This window comes from Melitaea cinxia, chromosome 1 (assembly GCF_905220565.1).
Source record: "Melitaea cinxia chromosome 1, ilMelCinx1.1, whole genome shotgun sequence".
In the NCBI taxonomy this organism is placed as follows: Eukaryota; Metazoa; Arthropoda; class Insecta; order Lepidoptera; family Nymphalidae; genus Melitaea; species Melitaea cinxia.
In genome coordinates, this window is record NC_059394.1 from 1,981,822 (window position 1) to 1,994,400 (window position 12,579).

The window sequence follows — 12,579 nt, forward strand, 5'->3', positions numbered from 1 at the left end:
TCAACACGCCTCATCGACATTGTGTATTTGCCCTGAAACAACAATATTTTAAAATTATTTTAGGCAGTCTTCTAATATCAACTATTTAAAAAAAAATATTTTCCTGGAGAACGAAAATCATTGGAGACTCTACGAAGAAATATTTTTTTCATTACTTCGTTTTATTTGTAAAACACACTTAATCACACATGAGACTAAGGGGTCATTCAAGTATTACGTAAGCAACGAAGGGGGGGTTGGCGTCTTTGTTTTGGTTATTTTTGATGACAGGCAGGCCAGAGGGTCTAGATGGTATTTACGTCAGCAATAGTTATTTATTTATTTCTTCATTTATTTTCACAAAAATCCACAGCTACATTTTATGTTTCTTAAACCAATACAGCCAACCAATAATAACAGACGCCGCATTGGCGCAACGGTTACAGCCATGGATTGTACCTGTTGCGCTGGCGGTTGCGGGTTCGATCCCCACACATGACAAACATTTGTATTGGCCATACAGGTGTTTGCCGTGTCTGGGGTCTCCCCACCGTGCCTCGGAGAGCACGTTAAGCCGTCGGTCCCAGTTGTTATCATGTACACCTGATAGCGATTGTTACTCATAATAGGTAATATATCTGCCAACCCGCATTAGAGGTGGATTAAGCTCTGATCCTTCTCCTACATGGGGAAAGAGGCCTATGCCCAGTAGTGGGATATTACAGAACATCCAAACAAAAGCCAATTTTGGATTTTACATTATTTAAATTACACAGTTAAGGTAGACAAAGTTGAGTTGAGGTAGTAAAACACAGTTACAATAAAATGAGAAATATATAAAATGTAAAATATCCATGGCCAATAATGTGTGGATGTGTGTGTGTAATTTTGTGAGTGTGTATGCTTGTGTATTTGTATGTAAGTGGGTGTGGGTATGGATAAGTGACTGTGTAGATTATTCATACGTGCTAGTAAATTTCTCCATTACAGCCCTTTTAAAGGAACTTCTAGATGTGGTAAAAAGGTCAATCTCAGAAAACAACTTATTATACTGTCGTGGCAGTCGACATTTTATTGAATCATCTATTAATTATTGTTTTCTTTTTTTTGCAAAATTTGGCAGGTTTTAATTTGACCAAATATGGTTACCCTAGTTGTCTATAAATATTGGAATATTAATTTGCAATAAATTCATAAGAATCTAATAAAATGTATTCATATTTAAATATGTATATACCAATGCTTACGTAAACAGTACCTGGGTGACCGAGCTTGGCTCGGTATTTTTAGTAAATCGTGTATTTTGGAAATCATATTTTAATACGACACGTATTTACAAATTGATAACATATGAATAATATTTTCCGATTTTACCGATAAAGTAATAAAAAATATGAACCGGTTATTTAAATAAAAAATTATAAGTGCAATTAGAAAAAAAAGGAAAAAAATTCGATTTGGAGACATGGGATTTGAACCGTGGTCTTCTCGGTCGATCCCGACCGGCCAATTATCCACAGAAGGGGTTAAAATTTACTAGAATTCTGCGTAATACTTAAATAACCCCTTACCCCATACCCCTCTCTTTTGGTTAAAATTGGTATTTTATTATACTTGAAGTTAGGTTGGAAAGTAAATTTTATTGTCAACAGAAATAAACTAATAGTTTGTATGAAAGATAATGTGAATATTAATTAGGAGATTGCTGAAACAATGAAAGAGATAAGGCTGATTGTAGAAAGGGGAAACATGATAAAAATTTGAGATGGATTATCCCACAGAGCAATATATACTAATGTTACAAAGCTGAAAAGTTTGTTGGAAAAAACTATTGGCTGAAATTGAAATTTAAGGCGGACTTTACGCTTGTTTGTCACCTTTATAGAATAAAAAATTGCTTATAAAATAGTTTTAGCCAAGAGCTAGTGTGAAATAAATCCTCTTTATAATGCACTTTGATATAAGCTGTTGATTAGTTATCAGTTACCTATTTTAAAATTAATATAAATAACGACAATAAGTTTATAAAACTTATTTTAAACCGAGAACAATTGTTATGTTAAGGTTGATTAACATGGGGCATAAGTGACAGCACTTGCACCATGCTGCAGGCGCTCAAGAATATTATCTTCTCGGATTACATTTTACACTCTGAGCTATTCAAATTTTGACGCTCCTACTGACCTCTGAAACTCGATATCATGTTACAGGCACCTGAAAAACGGCCAAATGCTAATCGCGATAATTCGGCTGCCCTTTTTTTGGGTGATTTTCTGGATATATAAAATAAGGTTTCAAATATAAAATTTAGGTATAACTGCCGTCCCTAATATTTGCCGCACTAGGATTCAGCCTACTCAACATAATGACCAATCCGCCGCTACTAAGATCAGTTTTCTTCTAAATTAAATTGGATACTTTCCATTACACTTCTATTCAATACTTTTTTATGTTTTTAATCCTATCAATATTATGATATTAATCAATTGTAGCTCATCTACAGAATCTTAATAAAAAATTGAAAGTATTTTAGGAAAATGCTAAGGTAATTAACGGAAATAAAGTTATGTTGTTGCGTATTTTATTATATATAAATATAGTGATAATATACACGCGTAGCCATAAAAATTAATTTAGTTTAAATTGTCGAACGCGTTCTAATCGTAGTAAGTGATAATATTATTAAACTACGGTCAGACAGGTCGAGCAAACAGGAAATGGGAATAGAACTGTCTGTTATTTAAAATCTTTATATGGGATTTGAGAAGGTCAGCAAACAAAAGGAATCACCACCAATACCCACCATAATAAATACCATCTAACCAATAATATGTAGTATAATTTACATATTACTGTATTAGTATAAGCATATGAACGCTATGTATTATGAATACATATGAGTACTATGAATGTTTAAATAATTTATTATGTTAATAAAGTAGTCTTATATCAACAGTCGTTTGATTTACTCACCTCCTGGACTCGCCTTACATTACCGATAAAACTGACATAATTAAACATTTGCAGGCAAGTCATTGGTTTGAGAGATAACTTATGCGAACGTGATGATCAAATACGTACCTACATTTTTCTTACCGCTGACTCAATATCAAATATTATATAACTTAACTTACGTCCTTTAAATGTCTTTGCTGTCTAATGATTGATAAATTACTCGTTTTTACCTTATTTCTTTGTTATTTATTTGAAGTTTATTTGAAGAATCAAAAATTAACTATCAATATTTTTTTTATGATATTGAATTTACGTCATTCATTCTCAATATAATATGGTAATTTCTTTAATTTTATGAATCCTCGAGAAGTGAAGGCGTGTTTTTCCCTCTGTGATCAACATACCAACAGTTATAATAAAAAGTCGTTGTCAGTAAATTCGCGTGTATTCCACAGGTCTAGTCGCAGCGCCTAAGTAATTGCTTCTCGCCCGAAGCATTCTGAGCGCGCTTTCACAACGCTTTCTAGAGTTTAACATTTACACCACGACAATGTTTACAATGCGATTGGCACATATGCACAAAATTGTCCATCCGATACGACAATATTGGCAACACATTTTGAGTACGTGACACAATAAAATGGCGGACTAAATTTGGAATCAAATAGTTTCACAAATCGTAGGTCAAAACGATTAACTTATTAAATCGTTAATTAATTATTTCTAAAACGAATATATAATATTCTAACCTGCTGCATATTTATAAATACACTAGCTATGCCCGCGGTATTACGCACGTTAATTTTCGTTAACCCTAGACACCTAACCTTCGAACATATCCCTTTTAACCTAACCATTCGTCGATTTGACGAACAGTTTTTGGCGGCGTATAATTTTATAAAAATATGTATTTTTTCGGTAGTTTTAAAAGTTAATAAAGTAAAACATACATTATTTTAGTAAAATAAAACAAAATATTTGTAGTTTGGTAAGAAAATATTTATTTTATACTAAAGTTACAAAACACTAGACTTTTTGCGATCAATGATGAAGACAATTACCTACAAATAAAATTTAAAAAGCATAACAAAAATAGCCTTCTTTTCTTTGGCAAACATAAATTATAATAGTCTTGTTACTTGGTAAAACACAAAAAAACTAATTATTTTGAAGCGCACTGTACACAAAAATCAACTTTATGTTCACCACAAATTGCGGTATTGCATTTTGAGCAGTAACATTTTGTCATGCGCCTTTTTTTGTATGAACATAGGCCACAAATCTTTCTTTTTCTGTTCACAGCCTCGAGTGGCTGAAGATCATTGTTAGATGATGATGGCTGACCTTGACCTTCCTCGATGGACACTCCTAACACATTTTTTATCTTATCCTTCACGTGTCTTGGCATAGTACGAATTTCCAGACGGGTTTTGAGCCACGATTCTACCAGTTGCATATGCAGCTTCTTCATAAAATCACGTCGAGTCATTACTTTTTGTCCTATTACACAAGTATTATGGCAGTAAATTATATAGCTGTTAATACATGATATGTTCAACATACCGTAGAAAACACAGAGTGGCCACCGACTAGTTTTTCTGCTGCAAGACATTACTGAACACATTTGGTCAAACGTATCCACGCCACCTTTTGTACTATTATAAAATTGAACCATGTGAGGTTTCTTTGTGTGGGGGTCAACTGTGCCGTCCTCGTCACACGAAGAAAGTAAGTAAACCATTTTTGATGGTTTTACCTTGTAAGAAAGAAGCGTTAGGGGACCATCGTAACAGAACATCGACGTATTGACGGCTCTTGATCGATAGTTCTTCATTTCTTCAGGGATTTCCTTTTTATTGGCTCGTAAAGTACCTACAAGCGTCATTTTATAAGGTTGCTGGAGTAACTGCTTCGCCAATGGTACTGATGTGAACCAGTTATCCATGGTTACATTCCGGTTTGTACCATGAATACTGCGAGTAAGTTCTTTTACAAAATACTCCCCCAATGGCACACCTCTAGTATTGGTTCCTTTCCCGAGATATGGTGTACTATCAATCATATACCTTGTGCCGCTATCACATAGCATTTCTAACTTGACCCCATATTTCGCAGGTTTATTCGGAATATACATTCTAAACTTACATCTGCCACGGAAAGCCAATAGCTGCTCATCAATGGTGACATTTGTTCCAGGCACATAATTTTGGCGGCATTGAACCATAAGCATCTCCCATAGGTCTCGTATAGGTGTAAAGGGATCGTCCTTTTGTCGTTGCAAGCGGAATGTCTTGTCATCGAAACGCAGACATCGTAGGAGGAAATCGCATCTTTCTTTACTCATGCATGACACATATCTTGAGCCAGAATACTCGGTGTTGAATAATTCATCAAGAGACAGATGATTGTCTTTGAGAGCTGCAGATAAGACTAGAATACCTATGAGAGCTCTAATCTCTTCTTTGGTTGTCTCATTCTGAGTTGATGTATTTTGTTCATAGTTTTGCCTTTTTATTGTAATTTCAGCGTTTGTCCATTTTACAATATCTTCTTGCATCTGATTAGTTATAAAATGTTCAAATAACAGCAGAGGATCCTCTATACCCCTTAGACCACGAGTAGGTCCTCTGGCAACACGCACTATATTTATTGCAGCTGCTCTACTCGAAGTACGACCTTTGCTCGTAGTCCAAACATGACGGGACTGACTTCGAATATTTTGTTGGAGTAAGGTCAAGATAGCTGAATTATTACCTGAACCTTCTTCAGATAGAGTTGAAGGAATTTCTGGCTCCGGTACATTGTCGTTCAGATCAAGCGAAGAAATATTTTCATGGTCGGAAACCTCATCTTGAGCGTCACTTTCTGCATCATCCACCTCTAAATTATCTTCTGTTTCGCTGTTCGATGACTCCTCTAACGCACTGGGATCTTCCTCATCCATTAACAGTTGTGTTATATTATCCTCAGTCAGCCATCGCTTGGAAGCCATGGTAAAAGCTGTAAAAAAGAACAAACACTATAAACAAACGAAAGCAAACACTATAAAAATTTTATACACAAACCCTAACCATTCGTCAAAATGACGACTATTTTCGTAATATTTCGAAAAGAGAAGTACTTACCCGCCAGGCGCGGTCGTCACCCGGAAGAGCTCGACGAATACTGAATTGACAAGTGAAGATTCTGTGATCGGCGCGCGTGGCGAAAAGAAATAGCGATATTAGTGCGGCGTACTCGTCGATTCGACGAAGGTTAGGTGTCTAGGGTTAATTAAAAAATAGCCTACAGTACTAGTAATAGACTACTTCCTCTGTAAACGGTTTATCTGGCACAAAAATAAATTCTTCAGTTCGGATTAGTTAAATAAACAAAGAATTTCTCATCTATATAATATAAGTATAGAAATATATTTCACAATTTGTAGTATAATTTACACATGAGTTCACGTCATTTTCGGCGCGAACTTGTGGAGGCCTATATCCAGCAGTGGACTGCGATAGGCTGAAATGAAGTGAAGTATAACTTTTCGATCGAAAATAAATACCAAAGTTTATTTTCATGAAACGATTTCAGCAAACGATCAATGAAAAGAGAAAATACTGACAAACGTGTCTTTATTTATTGTTATTTTGTTTTTATTATCACCATGAACGATGAAAATAAAGTAATTATTATAAATAACTAGCTGACCTGGCGAACTTCGTATCACCCTATTTTTTTCTGAAATATAATAATATCATAATATATCAAATAAAATATAGCCTATCTTTTAAGTTGGATCAAACTGCACACGGTGTGCAAATTTGACTAAAATCGGTTAAGTAGTTTAGGAGTCCATTGAGGACAAACATTGTGACACGAGATTTATATATATTAAGATTTAGCAAATTTTGACTGATACCGTGTGACAAACGCCATATACTTTCCAACGTGTTGTTGACCAAACCGGTTGAGAAAACAAGTTTTATTCAAATTATAATAATTAATAATATAAGATTTGATGACTATAATATAATATTGATGACTTGGATTGTCTGAAACTTCTGGAAGATTTGGATAAACATCCATAAGTCCGCCGAGTAAACTACAATCTCTAAATATTTTAAAACTGTGTACATCATAATTATAGTTGCGTTATACAATAGAGTATAAATATGAGTATAATGTCAATGATTAAAGTATTAAGATTAAGTGTAGATATTTTTACTATGGTTTTTAATTAATGTATATAAATATCACATTTTATTTATAGAGTGTAGATTAATAACCTTTAATAATCTACACTATTTCTTAGTCAGTGAACTGTCTGAAATAAATAAAATTATTCAAAACAGATTATGAAATCCTGATATTAACGCGATTATACAACCGCTTTCCACTTTATTATTTTAATCTTTCAGAAGGTCGCGTTTAAAAAAAAAACGATAAACAAAATTTTAAAATATTCTTTTAATGATAGATACTCTGTTGACGAATATCAGCAAAAACTACTTAAAGATGAAAAATCGTATTACAATGACGAAAATAATAAGGTTATTTTTAAAAATAAATCAATTGCTCTTTACCAAGTTCATCACCATCAAACGGAACATAGATCACATTATTATATTTTTCATCGTTATGCTGCGAATGTTTTTTCTATTAACTCAATACACAAAGGAAGATTTTCAATCGGGCGCAGCATAATAGGCGTTTAGTTCCGCAAATTTATTGTTGAAATTGCCGTGATCTACTCGAAGGCTACTGATAAACAGCGCGTACTATGGAGTTATATTATTTAAAATAGTCAAATGATAATGACTTTGTGATTTTTAATACCATTATATCAGCGGATCAGTATAAAGCAGTGGGAGTGCTTCACCGACCGCTCAGAATATCTGGCTATTTGTACTCACCACATGAGCACAACATTATTTGAGACCAGTAGGTATTATTATTTTTAACGTCACAGTTTATTAAAGGGTTAGGTTAAAACCTTCCATTATTATGTTATTTCTCTTCAGCCCATCGCAGTCCACTGCTGGACATAGGGCTCCACACGTTTGCGCCAAAAATGGCGTGAACTCAAGTCTGTTGCCCATTGTCACCATGCTGGGCAGGCGGGTTGGTGACCGTAGAGCTGGCTTTGTCGCCTCGAAGACGCTGCTGCAGCTCTTCGGCATGTCAAAGCCACACGTTGGATGGTTATCTCGCCATCGGTTGGCTTTTTAAGATCCAAGGTGGTAATGGAACTGACTTATCCCTTAGTTAACATAGACATCGATGATCATGTTTGTTGATAAAACAACCTAAAACCATTATGAATCCGATCAACTTTCTTTGTGACAGCAATATAATTTGTACAGGGCTAGAAGTATCGATAATGATAACAATGGTTTCGATAACTTTAAACATGACTAATTGGAACAGAAATTAGTTTAATAGTGATCAAATCCGTGACGAAATAAGAAAAAAAGTGTTTGTGAATAAACTTTTAACGTGATATTATAAGAAATGTCATGTTTTTTAATAATTTCCGAATAATTTATATTCAAAATGTTGTTGTCTCAGACATAATGTCTCCCTTAGATGAAATAAAAAATGCTTCTAGGAATTAATATAGTTTATTGTATTCTATAGTTGTCAACGGTTTTATTATAAGCTTGCGACTATATTTTTAAACAAAATAGTGATCTTATAATATTTAAATTGGCTCTTTTACTAAATCAAAGAGTATCATTTCTATGGCCATACAACCTCTATGGTACTAGTACCTCGTATTAACAATAAAAACAGTAGAAGATTGATTTAATGTGCTATTGGGACTGTGATTCTAATGTGCTCATTACATAATTACTTGCACAATGTTCTCGACTTTTTAGATAAAACAATATTTTAAATGCAAAAAACGAAGTTATTTAGGTTTTCAAATAAAGTTACCAAAATCGGCAGTCGCAATTCAAAACGCGTTTGAGGAAGTTTCGCAAGGAAGCACACACAGCCACTACTAATAGTCTTACAAAGAGCTCGTCATTATGTCAACGTTAATGGCACAAGAAAAATACAACCTTTCCTACATAACATTAGAGCTTATTTTCGGTTATACAATATTATATTTTAATTCAATATGTGCAAAAACGTGTATGGATTTGGATTGAGTACAAACATTTATTTGTCTGCTAATACAATTCTTAATGAAAGAATACTTAATTTATCGTGTTGTTGACGTAAGAGCTTCTAGAGATTTCAGAAGCCCAACATACATACCCAACTAAAATTTATTAAAGTATAAGTATGTGTATATTTATATCACACACCTAAAAGATTTAAATCATATATACTAATACGCTAAGGTTAAGATGTTTGCTTCCCTTTTTAGAAAAACTTTGCTTTTTGTAAATTAATTAATTATTAAAATTATATATATATATATATAACGGCGCGTGATATATTTTAAAGGAAATAATTAAATTTTGATTTGATTAATACTGTTGCCATGTGAAATTATTTACGTTAATAACGAATTATGTGCTTTATTACGATTATTGTATTTTGGAGCAGGTAAACACCGGATGGAGTTGTCAGTCAGGTGTCAGTTCGGTCGCTGGTCACTTTTTGGATTGACAGCGGACGTGTGATATGTACTCGCAAACCCATCAGCTCCAAATCAGTTTGTTTCTTTGTAATCTTTTCAAATTCAGTTTCTTAAATTATTTTGCCAATTAAAATTAGTTCGATAATATTTCGTGGTAATATAATTATTTGTTTTAAAACCTTTGTAAACAACATCCATAATGGACGATTCTGAGAAAGCACCCGCTAAGAATAACCATGATGAAGAGAGTCCGGACTATCCTGAGAATTCGCTCGGCGCTCCTTCATCAGAAGTGGGATGTACCGAAACGTCCTAGGAGCAAGCAGGTCACATTTTTCATGATATTAGTGATAATAATCATTGGAAAATTTTGTTCGAAGCGTAGCAACGCTAAATGTAGGAATTAATTCGTGCCTTAAAACAACCTGTTACTTTACTGATTCAAAGATAACATTCCCTTAATATAATCCAGATGCACAAGATAGTGATGCACGCACTTGGTGCAATACAGTAGATTACAAATAGCCATTGCGGTTACAGTTTAGCTACCTTGCCTGGTGATACAAAAAAAAAACCACGGTTAGGCCGAGCAAGGCGATGCTATATGTGTAGAAAAATTGAGCACATGTCTCAAGAGCGTTTTAGCAAAGGCAATCGAAACACTAATGCTATTTCGCGTTCCGAGGTTTCAGGTGAAAAGGTGACAATGCCAAACAAGGATGGTGGAACCGCAAAGAAGCCATCACCTACCTACTATTTTTGTTATACAAAAGACCACATTGCAATGCACAGACCGAAAAAGTAAGTTATTACAAATGAAGGACGTATCGAGCGTTGCGTTGATGTTTGCGCCATCAAGCCAGCTACGGATTATTTTTCTACGGAGACGGGTGAGAAGTTTTCAGTTTGTTTCAATCCTGGTTCTGAATGCTCTTTACTTAAGGAAAGTAAAGTGAATAGATTCCTGAGCAAAATGCAAAATACTATAGTTACTTTGATAGTTATCGATAGTACGAATATTGAGACTAGTCTCCAAATTTCCACTACTGTAGTAATGCAGGGTTATCCGATTTGTTTATTATTTTACGTTGTGCCTGACTACTGTATTTCGATTGACACAATGATTAGTAGGGCTTTGCTTTACTTAGGGCTTTCTGTTGAAGTGCGTGAGACACGATTTGTACTAAAGAAGCTGACTGTTGTGTCAGTTTGTAATGTAGGTATGAAGTAGGTAAATTTAATAAAATTGATACTGACATACCGATAGAACACAAACAATCATTAATTTCTTAGCTTAAGAAAAATTCTGATTATTTTGTTGTCGAACAGGGATATATAAGGCTAATCGATCTTTATGTTACGGTTCCACGACGACCGTACATACTTAGTTCCGGGAAGCATCAGGAAGTCAGAAATAAAATTAAAGAACTTCTGTACACTGGTATTATTCCCGAGAGCTGTTCGCCTTTTTTTTAGTCCAATCCTACTGATAAAGAAAACGGATGGAACTGAACGCTTGTGTGTGGGAGGGGAGTTAAACAGTAACACTGTGCCTGATCGTTACCCACTACCATTGATATCGGATCAATTTCAGAGATTGGTGGCAGCTCACTATTTTACGTCATTAGATATGGCAAGCGGTTTCTATCAGATACCTGTTAACGAGGACTCGATCGAGCGTACCGCTTTTGTTACTCCCGACGGACAGTTTGAATAACTCTCCATGCCCTTTGGTCTCTGTAATACACCTTCAGTGTATCAACGTGCTATAAATAAAGCTCTTTTGCCCCCTAATGAGACATTTGTTGCGACATACATCGATGACGTCCTTATTCCATCACGCACAGTAGATGAAGGTATTGATAAACTACGCAAAGCTCTTAAGGCTTTAACAAAGTGTGGCTTTGCAATAAATTTAAAAAAATGCTCTTTTTTGAAAACTACGGTTGAATTTTTGGAGTTTGAAGTATTTACTGGTGAAGTTCGACCAAACTCGCGTAAAATAAAGGCTTTGACTGAACTACCGCCTCCCCAAACCGTTACTCAACTCCGACAATTTATAGGCTTGGCTTCGTATTTTCGACAGTTTGTGCCTGATTTCTCTCAAGAAATCGCTCCTTTGTACAGGCTTACTTCAGGTAAGGGTAAAATCACTTAGACGCCGCCTTTTGAGAAAATTAGAAAAGATATTATAAGCGTACTGACTGATAGACCAGTTCTTACCATATTTGACCCCGAAAAACCTAATGGAGTCCACACTGATGCCAGCGTTGATGGATATGGGGCGATACTGATACAGAAATTCGCAGGCAAGACTCATGTGGTCGAATATCACAGCCGTCGTACAAAACTCCGCTGAGTCTAGGTTTCATATGAGTTGGAAACTCTCGCGGTAGTTAACGCCTACAAAACACCTATTGATGCAGAGTCAGGACGTGCCGATAACGGCGATGGTAGTTATGTGATTTCTTGTGATAAACCACAGTTTATGTGATAGTAGCCTGTGTGGCTTAATAGCCTGTGTGGCATAGTAGCCTGTGTGGCATAGTAGCCTGTGTGGCATAGTAGCCTGTGTGGCATAGTAGCCTGTGTGGCATAGTAGCCTGTGTGGCATAGTAGCCTGTGTGGCATAGTAGCCTGTGTGGCATAGTAGCTTGTGTGGCAAAGTAGCCTGTGTGGCTTAATAGCCTGTGTCGCATAATAGCCTCTGTGGCATAATAGCTTGTGTGACATAGTAACCTGTGTGACAAAATAGCCTGTGTGGCATAATAGCTTGTGTAGTATAGTAACCTGTGTGGCATAATAGCTTGTGTGGTATAGTAGCCTGTGTGGCAAAATATGCTGTATAGCCTGTGTGGTAAAGTAGCCTGTGTGGCAAAATATGCTGTATGGCATAGCAGCCTAAGTGCGTTATATGCCTGTGCAGCGTAACGTGACTTTATTTAGTTGGTCAGTATGACTGAGCATACAAGTATTAACAACATGTTTGGCTTTGTTTTCAAAAACTTTCGAGGATACTTTAAAGGAAATAATTAAATTTTGATTTGATTAATACTGTTGCCATGTGA

At 35.2% G+C, this 12,579-nt stretch overlaps 1 protein-coding gene and 1 long non-coding RNA gene across 2 annotated transcripts; both read right to left on the minus strand.

Annotated features, from left to right (window-relative positions):
- Positions 1-5,491, minus strand: LOC123669988 (piggyBac transposable element-derived protein 4-like). Its single transcript, XM_045603520.1, has 3 exons — positions 4,498-5,491; positions 4,279-4,434; positions 1-32 (listed from the first exon to the last, which is right to left on the minus strand). The coding sequence occupies exons 1-3, from the start codon at positions 5,489-5,491 to the stop codon at positions 1-3; spliced, it is 1,182 nt and encodes a 393-aa protein (XP_045459476.1).
- A 346-nt stretch (positions 5,492-5,837) lies between these two features.
- On the minus strand, positions 5,838-6,193 carry LOC123664934. The gene is made up of 2 exons (XR_006744961.1): positions 6,060-6,193; positions 5,838-5,934 (listed from the first exon to the last, which is right to left on the minus strand). It is a non-coding gene; the product is annotated as an uncharacterized LOC123664934 (long non-coding RNA).
- Positions 6,194-12,579: the final 6,386 nt, after the last annotated feature.

Bases quoted from the DNA above. Each gene is read 5' to 3' on its own strand.
- LOC123669988 (XM_045603520.1), bottom strand. From the start codon at position 5,491: ATGCAAGAAGATATTGTAAAATGGACAAACGCTGAAATTACAATAAAA. The intron at 4,435-4,497 runs GTATGTTGAACA...CTTGTGTAATAG, and splicing joins GCCACTCTGTGTTTTCTACG to GACAAAAAGTAATGACTCGA. The intron at 33-4,278 runs GTCAGCCATCAT...TTGTTGTTTCAG, and splicing joins GTCCATCGAGGAAGGTCAAG to GGCAAATACACAATGTCGAT.